Source organism: Caloenas nicobarica, chromosome 1, assembly GCF_036013445.1.
Source record: "Caloenas nicobarica isolate bCalNic1 chromosome 1, bCalNic1.hap1, whole genome shotgun sequence".
Lineage (NCBI taxonomy): Eukaryota > Metazoa > Chordata > Aves > Columbiformes > Columbidae > Caloenas > Caloenas nicobarica.
The window spans coordinates 212,174,419-212,191,776 of NC_088245.1; the positions used below are offsets into that span (position 1 = coordinate 212,174,419).

Sequence of the window (17,358 nt, forward strand, 5' to 3'; positions counted from 1 at the left end):
GGAGAGCCATCCAAAAATCACATCATCCTGTTGCTCTGCTCATGATTTTTTTTTTTAATTTTATTTTTAAGCAATCTGCAGAGCTTTTTCTGAGTCAGGTGAGGCTCAAAAACCCAAGTTCCCTGCATGGTGGTGACTCTGAGGCACAGGATGCAAAGGTTTTACAGCCAGAACAGGTTACCCTTTCCCTCTGAGGCTTTTCCCAGTGAACATGGATGTAACCTTGCATAAAGCCTTCATGCAGATTGCCTTGGTCTCAAAGTCCGCAGAAAAAATGACTAGAATGGAGTTTAGTGAATCAAGCAAATTAAAAAGGCTCTGCAGAGCCACCTTGTGCCCATCGAAAGCATTCTGGAAGAACACAGCTGTGGAAAGGCAGGGAGTCTGAATAAAATATACACAATTTATTTATAGGAGGTTTACAGCTGTACAACGTTGGCTTTCTGTTCAGACCACTCTCTGATCTTGTGCAGCATGACATATCACTGCCTTTGGAGATGAAGTCGTAGCCTGTTTTTGCCATGCAGACGTCAAAAAGAAAAGGATTTTCACAAAATCCAACGGCAGGCTACTTGCAACCATTGAAATGATTAACAAAAGAAATGGAAAATAAATCAGAGATCTGTCCTACACGACCTGGAGGTGACTGGAAAGTGCTTATCAGACATACCCTCCCCTCAGACAAAAAAAAAAAAAAACAAAAAACAAAGAAACCCCTGAATATTTCTGTTTACTTCATTCGAAGACAAAAGGCATCAACATTAGGAATGGCATTTCAATAACTGCCCTCCCCCACCTGCTCTACAAAGAAAACAAAACCAAAAAAAAGAACAAAGGTAATTTTTGTTGTTCCATTTGAAATGTAGAGGGAAGAATGCTTCTGCTATAATTTTTCGAAAGTAATTTTTTTAAAGACAAGTATTACCAATATTAAGACATTTTGGTCCTGATACAGTATGATGATTTTTTTTTTTTTAAAAAAGAAGCTATTAAAAAGCTGCTTTTCCTCTCATTATGGCTTGATTCTCTCAGGTAGGAAGGAAGGTAAGTAGGTAGGTAGGAAGAATCCTGGCCAAATGGTGCTTGTTTGCTGAATCTCTCGGTAGCCTGATTTCCCCACAAAACAAGGCTAATGCAGGCAGGCTGGCTACCCCCATCTGACGAGCATGGTTCAAAGCTCCTGTGATGTTCCTGTGAACTTCTCCCTTACTAAAGAGTTCTTTTCTCTGCCAGGCGAGGTATCGTTGGGCTTTACACTCCCTCTCACATACCACTCTGAACATAACCCTATAAGATCTTCTCCTAAGACATAAATCGTGCCTTCTGGCCCCACAATGCTGCTCCCTCTTATTTTCAGTGATGAGTCCCATGAGCAAAACCAGAATAAAATAATCTCTGAATCAGTCTGCCCAAATTCAATGATTTGCTTTGAACTTGGGGTCAAAATGTCGCTTTACCAAACTAGGAGCCAATCTGAGCCAGTTCTGCAAGATGCTGAACTAAGCGAGGTCCCAGTGAAGGCACCAGGAGCTGGAGGGTGCTCAGTGCAAGCCAGGAATAATTGGGACCAGGAAAGAGCATCCCGTGGGATACTGCTTGACTCTAAGCCTTGGAAAACAAGACCTAAGAAAATAAGCAATTTGATCAAAATCCCAATTCATAACCACAGGAGGTAAACTCTGAAAATAATGAAGGACGAACAACAGCCTGTAAAAATTGATGAAGTTATATCGTAAGTTTCTGGATGCGCCAGGAATTGAGCTGGCAGTTCATGTGACTTTGGGGAACATCTTACCACAGGATAGATTTAGCAGATCTTTAGAGCCTTTAAAAAAGAATACAGACTTGCAGCACAAACATGAGCATTTAGTAGGGCAAGCAGAAACCCTACTTGCTATGGCAAAATAAGGTTTTCCTCTTCACCTGTCCTTGAAGGCAGAGGACTCTGCTCAGGTCAAAATTTGCCAAGATGACACCATATGTATTCATTTCCACTTGCATGCAGGCAACTGCAAAAGATTTGCTTATTAGAAAACCTGACAGAAAAATCCCTTCACTTGCACAATTTTTAAAGGCACGTGAATTTAAAAACAAACAAACAAACAAACCACAGCAAAACAACAAACAAAAAAACCCAACCTAAACAACAGCAGAATAAAAAATGTTTTAAAACATGCCCTGATAACACTGCTGAGAGTCCAGACAAGGGTTTGTTGTTTGGTTTATCTGGGATGGTTTATAAGAAGCTGGATTCTGCCACCCAGTGGAGTGAGGGAGATAAACTCTGTCTTGGTGGCAAATGGGAGCAGATCCTGGCCCTGGACATGGCCCTGAGGATGTGTTTGGGTTGTGCTTGTGAGTCTGGCTCCAGCACTGTGCAATTCATCCTCCAGCCCAGGAGACTGAAAATTAATGTTGAGAGATGGACACTGGTATGAATAAAATATTCCCAGCATTTTCAGGCTGCACTGAGAGCCGTGCTCCTCTTCTCTCCTCTAGCACGAGCTAAAATCCTACTTTTTTTTTTTTTTTTTAAGAATTTGGGAAAGCGAGGCACTGAGAAATGGCGCACTGTATGCAGCAGTAAAGATGGAGCCCATTGAGTAAAGCTCCCCATCCCTTGGACCTGACGCTTTGACCTTCAGAGGAACTGATCTCCTCTGATCTACGCACTGAACGGCCCCAGCAGAAAACCCACCCCAGCTACAGGGGTGAGCTCTTGGGATGGGGACTGCATGAAGACATGGGGACAGCAGGCACCACGGCAGTTCGAGAGGCACACGCAGGAGCTGAGTCCAGACCGATTCAAGAACTTGACCCCAGAGAACAGTTGTCCCACCACAGTTGTTGGCTTCTATGTATCCTTCAGAGTTGCATGAGGTTGAACAAGACTCAGAAGAAGACAGCTTGTCCCTAAAATGATGGAGCCATTAGTCTCGTTGCCCCCGTGGATTGGGGATTTGAGACTGCCTTGGTGCATTTTCCTTCCAGTTGCAGCATGCAAATCCATACCCAGAAAACATCCAAAAGGCCTCAATCTATTTTTCCACTTCTCCTTTGCTGAGGTGCCTCCACAGCGAAGCGGTTAAACGGCAGTTTCGCGGGAGACGACTCCATGCACGCTACTCTAAAAACCAAGCAGACACATTGAAGATGCATTGAAGCGGCTGGTGGGACCGCGGTGGCTACAGGCGTGTGTTGGTGGCACGTGCGTGCCAGCCCCCATGTAAACAAACAGCATCAGGGCGTCGTGCTCTGGCTGTCAGGACACACGGCGTGGCCGCAGCGATCCCACGGGGCACACGGTGGCGACGGGGGCTGCAGAGGACGCCAGCGGAAGGATCGTTGTGGTTCCCCAAAAAGGCACCGTTTTTTAACATTGAACACACGAGATTGGCTCCTTTGAGTGGAATGCATGCGTGGTTCCTATACGCTTTGCAGATGGTAGGTAGGCGCTGTGTGTGTATGTATATGTATGTATGTGTGCATGTATATATACACATATGTGGCACCAGAAGAAGAGTCCTTCAGTACTCAGACGTTGGTGAGGATGTTACTGCTGAGCAGCCTCACAGCGATGGTTCCAGGGAGATCGTTTGATCTCCTGTTGCCCTTGTCCTGGAGGTGCAGGGTGTGCACTGACTGCCGGTCGCTGGGATCCCCCTTGAGCACCACTTGGCCCAAGAACTCGTCACTTATTAAGTTGTGGTTCCAGATCTGGGGGAAAAAAAACCAGACACGATAGCAGCTCTTTGAGGGATACAGCCAACCTTCATGCACTGGGGAGGAGAAGGGGTTTAGTCATTGTCATAGAATGGTTTGGGCTGGAAGGGACCTTAAAGACCATCTAGTTCCAACCTCCCTACCATGGGCAGGGACACCTTCCACTAGACCAGGTTGCTCAAAGCCCCATCCAGCCTGGCTTTGAACACTTCCAGAGCTGGAGCAGATGTTGTTGAGGTGTTGGGAGGGTTCACTCTGTAACTGAGAGGGGTGAAGGACATGTATTCACCAGTCCTAACAGCTCAGCTGCAGTGGTGAGTGGTTGAGCTACGTGAATTGATGATGCTCAGCCTTGGGGAACAGACCTGCTTTGGACAGTGTGAGGAGAGAGCAGGTGATGGGGTCCAAGTGAGAGAGGGTCTCCATCCCTCAGCTCACTGCTTGCCTACTGGGTACCTGAACAATGATGGGTTTTCCTGGCTTCTTGCGGTAGAAGAGTCCTTTTATGTCAAATTCTGGAGACACTGTGTTCTTCTTCACTGGAGATTGGACCTTTTGCCCTTCACACTTTATGATCACATAAGGGTCAGCTCCTGTGGAGAGAAAAGGGAAGTTTTGCTTTGTTGTAGCTCCTATAAGACCTCAGAGCCCTTTTCCAGGGGTGTCATGCAGCGCTTTCCCTCCATACCCCACCAGAGGAAATGGATATCTGCCAAAGAGTTCATTGCACTCCTGATGAAGTCCATGAAGCTTAGCTGGTGGGCTCAGGCTTACTTCTAAGGTGACATTGTCCCTGAGCAGCAGGTGGTGATGGACTGCCACAAAATGGCCACCTCTTCCTCAACCATACATTCTATATAGATTCTCCTTCACCACTCCAAATCATAGAATCATGGAGTAGTTTGGGTTGGAAGGGACCTTCAAAGCTCATCCAGTGCCACCCCTGACATGAGCAGGGACATCTCCACCCAGATCAGGTTGCTCAGAGCTCCATCCAGCCTGGCCTTGAATACTTCCAGGATGGAACATCTACCACCTCTCTGGTCAATCTGTTCCAGTACTTTACCACCCTCATTGGACCTCTTGGCCTTTGAGATAGATCTGTCATGGAGGACACGGACCTGCTCACCTCCCCCTTTCAGGATTTGCTCCACTGAAAGCAGGGAGAAATAAAGCTCATATACTTCCCAGCCATGACAATCTTGGTTTTGGTCTAAGGTGATAACTAGCTACCTTAGCAGGGACTGTGCTTTTCACCCCTACGCACAAATCATTGTCACACCTTAAATTCCTCCTAGATTGAGTGAGAATCAAATGCTGCAGGGGTGTCAGTAGAAAGACTAATGGCGGAGTAAGAAAAATGCTGGGTGATCAGAGTGATAAGAGATGGCATAATGCCAAGCCAAAATTAAGTGCCAAGATGTGCTAGTTGTTGAGATCCAAAGATGAGACCATTTGGTCACTGGGGAGGTTTGATGAGGAGCCAGTAACAGAATGGGGAGCCTTGGGATGGAAATAAAAGGCTTTTAAAGAGGTGAAGATGGTTCTTAAGAGAATTCGCTATGGGTAACAATTCAGGGAGAAGATCAAAATATCAAAAAAGATCACGGATGGGAGCGAGAGACGTGGAGACGAGAAAGATTGAGCACTGAGGGGCAACCAGGGGTAAGGAGTGGGAAGTGGAGGAGAAAGTGGGAAAGGAAAGTAATTGTAATATCCCAGCTGGAACAAGACCGTCATGGGGAACAAGCAGGACACAAAGATGGAGAGTAAAGTCACTAAATTCACAGACTACCAGCCCACAGCTGGACAGTACCTGAGCTTCCAAGAGAGGGAAAGAGTCCCTTGTCAGCGAACATTTTCCCCTTATGAAACAGTGTTCGTTTTGGGAATTTCGGTAGAGAATGAGCTATTTCAACGGAAATTTAACTGCCAGAATGCATTTTCTTGGCTTTAGTGGCAATGATGGAAACAACAGACCAGGTGGATGAGTTTTCTTGTTCAAGGGAAATGTGGAAATGAGAAGGAACAAACCACCCCCTTTGAGGGCCAGGGATTTAGGAACCACGTCTTTGATTGCCAGACCACCTCCTTGCTAGCTTTCTGTTTGGAAGAACCTGGCTCCCCTGGCGAGATACAACTGCTGGATTTCACAGCTGTTTTTCCAACAACAAAGCCTTGTCTTTTGGGATGTCCTATTAAATCCTCGTATTCCATCAGCCAGAGCCAAATTCCTGTTTGTAAATCACTATTTCCAAAGTAGTGTGAAAGGCCTGGAGTGAGAGATACAAGGGATGCCATTGCACTGGAAAGCACCAGATATACGGGCTGTTGATGGTGGGAGCTGAACAGCAGGAAAACAGCTGGCAAAAGCCATTTCCAGTGGCCTTTTGCTGAAAAAATGTTTTATGGCTCCAGAATCCACATATATGTCTGAAGGAAAGATAAATCTCCTTGTTTCTCTGAACAGTTCAGAGATTTCTGGCTACAGATTTCCTTGCAGATACACTGAGCTGTTGTGGGTAATCCAAGGAAAAACAGCCTACCTAGGGTAGAATTTCCTCCCCAAACGCCAGACAGGATAGAAAACCCTCTTTGTGGCACGTGATAAATAAGCAAATTGGGCTAGTCCTTTTCCTAAAGAAGGATCCTGCTCATTACTTTCAGGGCTCTAGTGATATGCAGCCCTGAAAATAATGCCTAGGTGAAAAAAAGAATACAAATATTTTATTTAAGTTTAAAATTTAGATTTTAAAATTTTAAGTTTTTTATTTTTATACTTTAAATTTGTCTTGTAAGTGTCTGGCTAAACCTTGCCACCTTCAACACACATCTTTGGCTCAGGAAATGGGGGAGAAAGGCTAGGACCTGGGCTGCTCCCATGCTGGAAAGGCATTCACTTCTCTAATCGCAACCTCTAGACTTTGATTCTTACTTCAACAATCTCCCACTACAAGTCATCATGACCCCTGGGTTTCTTGGTCCAGATGTCCCAGGAGGACTGAACATGGGGCTCTTTCCATAAACTTCTGCAAGGGTGCAGGACATGGTGAGGGGTGGTGCTGCTGCTGTCTTTCATGCAAGAGAAGTGTTGGGCACCAAAGTTGCATCAGAGCATGGTAGGACCATGAAGATGAACCTTCAGAGGACCAAGGAGGGAGACACACATTGCACTGTGCTCATGGTGACTGAGGTCGTCTCAGAAGGCTCCTAGAAGCCAAGCACGGAGCAGGGCTTACAGGAAATAGAGCGAGAGGTCCTTAATCCACATCACCCCAAAATGAGCTAAGTTTGACCCACCCTCTACTGACAGACATTCATCCAGCCTCTGGTGAGGAAGACTACCCTAACACATCAGCCTGTTCCAGTGTTTCTCTGTCCTTCCTACTAAAAAGCCTTTAATACGATTCCTGACTTTTACAGCTGCTCATACTCAGGATGAAAGCCTGGATGGTTACAGGACCACTGCTAAGGGCTTTGAGGAAGTTTTGGGAGGATGTCCCAAGGATCTTAGACAACAGTCTAAATATAACATCTCCCAGACCATGTCCGCAGCAAGAAGTGAGTTTGATTCTCCATGGGCTTTTTCCTCCCCTGGTGTCTGAATCAGGCATGTTCACTGAAAAAAATATCTGAGGACATAACAAATCCCAGCAACCTCTCACCTCATGAAACCAGCTCCCCCTTTTCCCACTGAAAAATCCACCTTCCAACTCCTTCAGGAGTAGATGACAGGCAGGGAAAGCCCAGTACCTGCTTGGGAGTCCTGATTCTTGAGCCCAGCCGCGGCAAGGACATGGATCTGGGACACCACTTGTGGGTAACCACACATCCCACTCCAGCAGGTGTGTGGTGGCTCATCCAGCGTCAGCTCTCTGCAGGGAAAAACACACATGGGCTTTGAGAGGTGCCCAGCCTTACCCCATGGGCAGGCCAGAGAGATTGCTCTAGCAGGATGGAAGGACTGTGCACTGTCAGACTCTGCTCCCCACTCTGATATCCTCAACCTGGGTTTGGGATGCTCTTCCATGTCATGCCTAGAGGCAGAGTGGGAATTTCTCTACACGTGTGTGTGTGGCAGATGCATTCCCCCAACCCGCTGCCCAAAAGCAACAGAAACTTCTGAGCTCATGGGCCACTATGGTCACGCATACACCCCTTGGTCAACAGACAGGGCCTTTGGCCAATGAGACACCTTGGTTGAGAGAAGTTTCTGGACAACCACCATAAGTGAACACAGCTCAGATTCAACTAGGATATAAAAGCAGCCCTCTGGAGACCCCCATTGAGTTGGTGTTCCTTGGAGCAGCAGGTATGCAGTTGAAGACTCTCCTCCTTAGTTTGGCCATCTAAGGAATGTTCCCCGGGGACTGAGACAACTTACTGACCTGGTAAGTGACCTGGGTACCCTTGAGAGTCCTCACTTTGACACAGAGTGGGAAGATACATGTTTTGAAACCATCACTCTAGAGTTTTGGGTTCTGATCCCCTTGAAATTTGAGTTGGTTGTGTAGTAATGGAACTCCTAACTGGTATCTGAACCTGTGTTGTATAATGTTATCGAAGTGCTGAATAATTTTGGATAAATCCTGTTTGTAGGTGGTTTCTGTTCAGCAATTCTGGTTAGAATAAAGTCTGTTTGGAGCTTGTTGCCTGCCTGAATTGACTTCTAAAGTGCCTCCGTGACACTGTGGTAAGATCTGTAAAGATGCCCTGTCTCTTGGCCACCCCTGAAAAATAGCGAAATACCAGCTCCAGACAAGGCTATGACCAATTCGGTCAGGAAAACCACATATCTAAAGCACAGGGCCCTCTCCAAACAACCAGCTCCTCCTCATCACTGCTCTTTCTCCTTACCGGCAATCTGAAGGCACATCCGTGAAAATCCTGAGAAGGAACTCTCCTACATGACCGGGGTCAAAAGTGGTGGGGATGATGACGTAGCGGCCTTCCTTCAGGTCTGTCCTCAGGAAGACACTGCGGGAGTTGATGTAGATGGAGCTGGCCACCTTCTGCTGCAGGGTGTGCATCCGGTAGTTCCTGTTCAGCTCCACCTGGGCAAGGACCACAGCAGGATGGTCAGCAGGACAACACTGAGGGACAACGTGTTGGTATCCACCTTGGGAGGCAAGGACTGATCCCACAGTGCTGGGAGAGCTGGTGTTAAGAGAACCAGCAAAATTATCCCAACTGGAAAACAAGTATGGACATGGCTCTCTCAACTCTGTTGGCTCAGGGACTCATTATCTGCTGTATCCCAGCTTGACATGGAGAGCCCAGCAAGGAACACACAGGAATCAGTCTACTGGATTTCAGCATTCAGAGACAACACACCAACCATGGCTTTCAGCAAGGTCCATGCTGTCACTGTTCATCTCTGAAATCTCTCATCATGTCTAGATGGGGTTAGATTGTGCTGAACGCAACCGACAACAGAACCCAAGGGAATGTCAGGAAGATGTGCCAGGGGAGGGTCAGGTTGGACATTAGGAAAAGGTTCTTCACCCAGAGGGGGCTGGACACTGGAACAGGCTCCCCAGGGAGGTGTCACGGCCCCAAGCCTGACAGTGTTCAAGAAGAGACTGGACAACGTCCTCAGACACATGGTGTGAACTGTGCAGGGACAGGAGTTGGACTTGATGATCCTTGTGGGTGCTGTTCAACTCAGGACATTCTGTGATTCTATGATTAAATGAACAACACCAATGCTCATGCAGGACTGATGTACCCCTCCACCACTAACAAATTCACAGGGGGACTCAGGCCAACATGCAGGGTCCATGGTCTACCTTATGGATATCAAAGCCTATGGCCAAGTTCTCTCCTTTGCCTTCTTTGCGACTGGTCCTTTTTGGCTTCTGCTGTATGGAGATCAGCACTTCATCTTCTGCCTTCGTCACATCAAACACGTACTAGAAGCAAAAGGAGGAATGTAAGGGACAACTACTAAGACAGGGTCACTGGGTATGGGTGGGGGTGGACACACAGTAGAGTTAACCTCAGCTTCTCCTCATCTGCCTTACTGCAGGGATGACCTGGCTTCAGTACCAGTACTGAGAGCCCATACCCACTCCATTTGGGAACTGGCATCATCTTGCCAAGTCAGAGACCTTTTTGGCTCATCTTAGAAAAAGACTGGCAAATTCAGTCTTTGAATTGCTCAGCAGAATCCAAGGAGTCTAGACGTAGTCTCATTCCAGAGACTTTCACCCCTTGCAGTCTGCCACAAGTCCTCCTACGAGGCATAGAAGGAGGAACTGATGTTCACAGAGATCTAAAGTGAAGGCTAATACAGAGCTCAACTCTCCCACATCATTAATGACAACTCCTGCAATGGAACTGACCATCCTTCACCTGCTTGTTAGATGAAAGACTCACAAGAACTTGTCTCAGTGCTACTGAGAATCCCAGCTCAGAGCAGAACAGGGCAGAAGAGCTTGTTCCAGGAGATGAACTTCAGAGCAGAGCCTTTTCTGATGGCCAAGCTGTTATAGAAGGAAATGGCCCTACAGACTACATCTGTCCTGGTAAATTTAGCAGTGCCAAGGTTTGGGCAAAGGAATTGGAATTTGATCAGACATCTAAATTGTTGGAAATGATTCCTAGCCCTGTTTGGCACCAGCTAACCCTGCTACCCTGCGGCATGGCTGGCAGTTTGCTTGTGCCAAGGTGATCTACACTTAGATACAGTTTCCCTGATAAGAGGGATATGGTTGACACAACCGTTTTGTCCTTCTAGGTCCCTGTCTGAAATTTAAACACTTGGAAGCACATGTAAAGGCTCCAGAAGATTCTCTGCTCCATGACTCACTTGGGGGTTCTGCAAAAAGGTGTCCTTGTGGTTGATGCAGCCTCCACAGCGGTTCTTCAAGGGGTCACTGTTTCTGGTCCATGCCCCACGTAGCACTGCCTCCTCCCAGGTCTTGTGGATGCTCAGGTAGGATGTATTGATGAGACGACACTTGATGATGTCCGTGAAGTATTTGCAGAAATCTTCAAAGGTCATCCTAAGTCAGTAAAGGACAGAGCTGAGTTATGCTGCTTAATTCATGGAATGGCAGGAAGATGTGCCAGGGGAGGTTTAGGTTGGACATTAGGAAAAGGTTCTTCACCCAGAGGGTGCTGGACACTGGAACAGGCTCCCCAGGGAGGTGTCACAGCCCCAAACCTGACAGTGTTCAAGAAGAGACTGGACAACCTCCTCAGACACATGGTGTGAACTGTGGGGTTGTCCTGTGCAGGGACAGGAGTTGGACTCAATGATCCTTGTGGGTCCCTTCCAACTCGGGACATTCTATAATTCTACGATTCTCCTGAACGGTACACTGCAGGAGTTTTCTTGATCACCTGTGGGTAGCCTCTGGTGGCTGATGAATAACAAAAGACATGGAGATACCTTTTTCCATGCATGCAGTAAATATTTTTTCTTCAATTTAAACAACAGAGCTCTGTGTTTTGGAGTGAGAGAGGCAGAGTCGTGGCCCTTCCTCCACACACAGGGATGGGGGTCTGAGCAACCTGATCTGGGTGAAGATGTCCCTGCTCATGGCAGGGGGCTGGACTAGGTGAGCTTTGAAGGTCCTTTCAACCCAAACTATTCTACGATTATTTGATTCTATGCTGTATTGAAACACACCTGCTAGGGCTGTTAAGTTCAGCACATTCATAACAGGTTCCCAGCACCCTGGTGAAATGGTTTGGACCCTTGTAATCCTAGGGTCATGGCCACCCAAAGCTAATAGCCATGGGCTCAAAGAGGAGGCTTTGCTAAATATCCTAGGGCTTAGAAGGCTGTTTGCTCTGGATAGCTGTATGCGTGGAAATGATTCACATACTTCATGGGGTGGGAGGACTCTGTGGGCACGGCCTGTGGTGACGATCTCAGGAGGGACTCACCAGAACTCTCCGTCGTCTTCCACCGTCATCCCCATCTTCTCTCTCTCACTTTTACTCACTTTCTGCCACTCCTCAGAGCTGTGGGAAGAGTACAGGATCATTACTGTGAAGGCAAGGGGACACACAAGAAATCAAGAGGCTACTTGGCCTCGACAAGATCTGTCCAGGGCACAAGGCCTGTATAAAGCTCCAGCCATGCAACCAGTGCCCTCACTGCCCTAGTGGTTAGGTCGTCTTCCAAACATGGGGAGAATGGAGCATGGCTTGGAGCTTCAACTTCCTTCTTTACCAGGGGAGCTGAATCTAGCTTGGCAAGATTTTGTTTGGCCAGTACAATCACAACCCTATCAGTGAAAATAACAGGATGGACTCTGGCAAAAGAATCTGGTTACACCAGCCCTTGGTTCTTCATCCCATCCACAGACACCACAACAGTCAGGGGTGGCAGACGTTGATTCTGTTGGGTGCTATTTTTCCTGGAACAAGAGTGGGAGTGGGAAGGTGAGCTATAACCATCCTTCACTAGTGTGAACATGCTGGTTATTTCTCCATAACACCCACCAGAGACTTAATGAGAAGGTCTGCCAGGCTCAGCCAACCTCCTGCTATCCTCCAGGGACTCCAAGGAAAAGAATGAATCTACCCTAGTGAAACAGTAGGTTTAGGACATGGGTTGAAGCAGCATCTCACAACTGCCCATGCAATATTATCTTATAGGTGTGGTTCTAGCCAAATTGCCTCATACTCAAGGCTTACTCCAACCCATCTTTTCCCACCAAAAGTGATGCTGCTGCTGCCCATCCTAACTCACGTGTCGCTCCAAGGGCCGTTCCACTCCCGCTCGCCCCATGGGTTGCGCATGCGGATCATGTCCAGCTTCTCCGACTTGAAGAAGGACAGCAGGCCGTGGCCCAGGCGGACCTTCCGCACGTCCGTCACCGCATATGCGTGGCCCTTCACCAGCCCACAGGCCAGGCGGGCCTCCATGTCAGCTGCCGATGTGGCCTGGGCAAGGGGACACAAACAGTGCTTGTACCAGGGTGATGTGACCGTCTTTGCAGGGACTGGGAAAAAAGAGAGCTCAGGTTTCCCTTCAGGTTTCTCTGAGCTGAAAAGGAGAGCACCAATGCTCAGGGAGAGACCCAGTTGCCTTAGGAGATATATCAGATGCCATTTTAGGTGCTAGTTCGTTCCTGGTTTTCATCTGCTGCATGAGGTCTCTGAGCTCTCATACTGTGAACCAAAGAAGCTCATCCTACCTGGGATGTCTGGCACCCAGTGTTTGTAGAGACATTCACATGCAGACACCAAAACACCTTTCTCTGGAAGTGAATCCTCTCCTGAGATTTAAGGGGTGGTGGGATGAACCTGGGCTCTTGGACAGAGCAATGAGGAATAAGGAGATTTGGCATCCAGGCTTGACTTTCTTTGTTGTTCACGGGAAGAAGTAGGAGCACTTGGCCATAATTCGTCTGATCTAATTTAGAAATCTCCAACAGTGTAAGATGACTGCATCCTAAAATGCCTATTCTCATGACACCGTGACCATACAGGCAACGTCACTTACTTTGATGGAGCAGCTGATGAGGCCTCCCCGGTTGTGCACCTTCAACACGCGCTCGAAGAGGACGTTTCGTTTGGCTTCATCAGTGATGTAGTCCCCTTCGGTCAGGTCGATAGGTTCAGAGACTCCACCAGTAAAATCTACCAGGGCATCAGCTGTGTTACCTCCATCCAGGGCCTCATAACAGCCTGACAACCTGAAAGAGGGTGACAGGGATGGCACAACAACACCGGCTTGACATATTAAGAGGTCTGGGACAGTTCTTAGGGCAGCCTGGAAAACAGATTTGTAATAAAACTTTCAGTGGGTGAGGACAGCAAACTGTGGTGAAAAAATAAGACCCATGCTGCCTGGAGCACTCTTGTTGTAATAGGACAAAGTAAAGGGAACTTGAAATCCCTAAGATAGATGTTACTTAAACATAGAGTTGGAGGATATTTTGCTCTGAGGGTAAATTAAGGCTAGAGAAGGGGTTTTTTTCTTATAGTTTCTGTCTGTTGAGAAAAGTTCTACTACACTCCACAAAAGCTCTTGTTTCCACTGGTACAAACCAACTGTTGAATGAACGGAGAGGAAAAACAGGGTGCCCACGCCCCAGTTTGTTCTACAACTGCATTGGTACCTACTTGGCATAAGCCTTCTCCACCAAGGCACACCAGAACTCATTCCTGGAGTTGGAGTGGCAGTAAATGAGCTGGTTGTGGAGCGTGGGCAGGCGGTCATCTATCACCACATCCAGCCACTGACCGAAACGCCAGAACTGGAAGTGGAAGATCCCCACGTAGCTCTCAGGTTTCTCAGGGTTCCACTCCTGCTCCTTCCAGTCCGGGATGACCTGTGAGACAGAAGACACATGCACCCAGGTTGGTCCCTTTTTTGCTGGGTTTGACTCTCATCCTGGAACTAATGCAGACAATATCAAAGACAAGGAAGAATATGATGGGGATAGACTTGTTACAGCCTGTTGGAGACAGATTTTGGACCTGGTTCCTCCAAAGCAGACAGATTAACGTGTACTAGAATAGTTTATACTTCATTGTGCCTTGGAAGATGGAGTCAAAGATCCTTGTCCTCTTTTTTATAATTCTACCCTGGGCATCTGCTGCCATCTACTGCTATAGACAGGCCATTGGAGCAGAAGATTCCTTAGTGTGACCAGGGGTGGTTATTTTTATGATCACGTCTTGTTTCTTTTAGTGTCAGTAGGGTACCACTAAGAAAGCGCACCTTCTTTGATCCTCTTATTTGACTCTGGTGTGACTTGACTGGCTCAAAAGCAAATGTTGTCTTCATCTACCTGGGGGTAATAAACAGGGACTGGACACTCCATGTACATCTACTCTGCTAAATAAAAGTGTGAAAAGTGAGATCCCCAAACTCATAAGTTCTCTGTTCTTCCCTGTCAAGAGCTACCATACCCATTCAAGCAAGCACAGGGAGGCAACCTGCTAGGAGAAGGAAAAGAGGGCCTGGGGTAGAAGAAACTCTGGAGCAGTTGAGGGACTGAGGGAGTGCGGGTTTGGTGTCACTGCCATCTGCACTGCCAGTAGGACAAGGCACAAGCAAAGGGTAACTACCAAAGTCTATAGGCCTTCATGGCTGTGGGCACCACTAGCTTTGCTCTGGATGGAAAATCTACCCAACTGTTGGGACAGAAATGGGCACAGCCATGCACAGATGCTACAACTAGGAGGATCTGCATTTTATTTAGAGCAAGGTCATAGAGGCACACAGCAAGAAACTGTCCCACCACAGCTTAGTTTTTGTTGAGAGTGAAGGCAGCATGGTTTTACTTCATGGCCATGGTGGGCTGTGAGGCCGGAGAAGGCTCCAGGGAGACCTTATTGCAGCCTTTCAGTTCTTAAAAGGGGCCTGTAAGAAAAATGGGGACAGACTTTTGAGCAGGGCCTGTTATGATAAGACAAGGGGTGATGGTTTTAAACTGAAAGAGGGGAGATTCAGGACAGACATGAGGAAGAAATTTTTGACACTGAGGGTGGTGAGACACTGGCCCAGGTTGCCCAGAGAGGTGGTGGATGAACCATCCCTGGAGACATCCCAGGCCAGGCTGGACGGGGCTCTGAGCAACCTGAGCTGGTGCAGATGTCCCTGCTCATGGCAGGGGTGGCACTGGATGAGCTTTGAAGGTCCCTTCCAACCCAAATCATTCCATGATTCTATGATTCTATATTTAATGTTGTTGATAGTTGACAAGTATTGACTGATTCAGCTGCAGTAACATGACCAACTGTCCACGCCTTTTCTTCTTTACTTACCTGCTCGCAAAGCATCATGACCTAAGCAAGGAAAAACCCCAGTAGGCCCATGTTCCAATACATGAAATAATCACTGTCCTGTGGAGACAGCTGTGAGAGTTGGGGTGGGATAGGACAGAACTCAGCTACATCACATTGGAACAGGCTCTTTAGGAAGCCTCAGGCTATGGTGAGACCCCCTGCACTGTGCCCTGGAGTCTTGTGCCTTTTTTTCAGCTGCTGTCATTAAACAATAACCCTGCAGAGAACCCCCTCTCTCTGGAGATCCCTCCAACTCCCTTAGCTACCCACAATGATCTAGCTCAGGGCTTTTATTGTGCCTGCACTGAAATATTAATGATGCCATCAGCCCCGCAAGCTCACTTGGTCTCTTGAGTTGTCTGGATCAATAGGAATAGAGCAGACAGAGCTGTGAAAAAGAGCCGCTCTTGGAGGGTTTGGCATTTTCCAGGAGTGCTAACAACGATGCCCCAGACTTCCTTTGGGACGGCGCCAAGGAAGGTCAGACAGCCCTCCATCAGTCCCCATCGATTCCCTCCCAACTGGAGCTCATCCTAATGAATTGTCATAGAGGACTAGTGTGCTAATCAACTCACTATTAATGTGGGCTTAGAAATGATTATAGCATTGATTAGAGGCAGCTTGTCAGACAGAGTTGGTAGCGACAGCTTCCAGCTGGCTGGTTCAGAGACTTGCCATTGCTGTCAGTGGTGGCAGAAGATATTGGTCCCCCACCATCCTCCTCTGACCCTTCATTTGGGGACAGCTCTGAAAACACCATCGAAGGACCCAAGGGAATAGCAGGAAGATGTGCCAGAGGAGGTTTAGGTTGGACATGAGGAAAAGGTTATTCACCCAGAGAGTGCTGGACACTAGAACATGCTCCCCAGAGAGGTGTCACGGCCCCAACCTGACAGGGTTCAAGAAGAGACTGGACAACGTCCTCAGACACATGGTGTGACCTGTGGGGTTGTCCTGTGCAGGGACAGGAGTTGGACTCGATGATCCTTGTGGGTCCCTTCCAACCCAGGACATTTCTGTCATTCTATGAAGATAGCAGAAGTGGTCAGCCTTAATGCAGAGCAGGATCCAGGAGCAAGGACTGGTCGTGTTTCTACAATGACTCAAGGGGAAATGAGAGGAACCCCATCTCCAGAGCCCAAACTACCCTCAACCTGTCGAAGAGCAAGGTGTGAGCTCAAACATCAGCTTCCCCCCCAACCAGGTCCTCCCACATCACAGCATCCCACCCAGGCCAAGGATCTCTCCAGTTGCTTCACCCCCTGGTCAAGGTATCTGTGACTCTCCTGGTTGTAGGGGAGAGGTGACAGCTCTGGATACAGTGCCTATCAGGATATCACACTTCAAGGCATACAGCACAACCCTTGCTTTTGACCTGACGTTGTGTATTACCTAAAGGATTAACCTGGGGCACACCTACAAACCCCAGCTGTAGCTGGAGCCCAGATACCTCCAGGAGACCAGCATGAGACTGAGGTCTACAGCTCCCACTCACTCCCAGGAAACCTCCTCAGACATCTTCATCCCTCCTCAGTGGATGCTGGAGAGCACGTCATGGACCACCCATCCCACTGAGTCCTGAACTCAACTTGGCTGTGTGATGCTGAGGCAGTGGAGACCAGATCTCTCCATTCACCCAACTGTGGAGACCAGATCTCTCCATTCACCCAACTGTGCTGCTTTTGCTTAGGAGCTCCTAAACCTGGAACTGTAACACCCTTTAGTGGGACAAATTTACAGTGAGAGGGTTCAGAGACACGTAAATTGGAAGCCCAGAAATACCAGGTTCCAGATCTAATTTGTAATATTTCCCTAAGCTGGTTTAGGGTTTTTCTCTTTTTTCTTAGGAGTGGTTAATTAAGATAAAAAGCACACATG

The 17,358-nt window shown here is 47.7% G+C and overlaps 1 protein-coding gene across 1 annotated transcript in view; it reads right to left on the reverse strand.

Moving 5' to 3' along the window:
* Positions 1–419: 419 nt before the first annotated feature.
* The window catches only part of CAPN5 (calpain 5), a 63,731-nt gene continuing 46,792 nt past the window's right edge, over positions 420–17,358 (reverse strand). Inside the window, exons 4-13 of the mRNA XM_065632841.1 lie at positions 13,810–14,018; positions 13,187–13,379; positions 12,431–12,624; positions 11,620–11,697; positions 10,535–10,730; positions 9,513–9,635; positions 8,581–8,777; positions 7,477–7,598; positions 4,180–4,316; positions 420–3,717 (exon numbers count right to left, since the gene is read on the reverse strand). Of these exons, the coding sequence (XP_065488913.1) occupies positions 3,535–3,717; positions 4,180–4,316; positions 7,477–7,598; positions 8,581–8,777; positions 9,513–9,635; positions 10,535–10,730; positions 11,620–11,697; positions 12,431–12,624; positions 13,187–13,379; positions 13,810–14,018 (1,632 nt within the window). The 3' untranslated portion in view covers positions 420–3,534. The remainder of the gene's footprint in view (positions 3,718–4,179; positions 4,317–7,476; positions 7,599–8,580; positions 8,778–9,512; positions 9,636–10,534; positions 10,731–11,619; positions 11,698–12,430; positions 12,625–13,186; positions 13,380–13,809; positions 14,019–17,358) is intronic.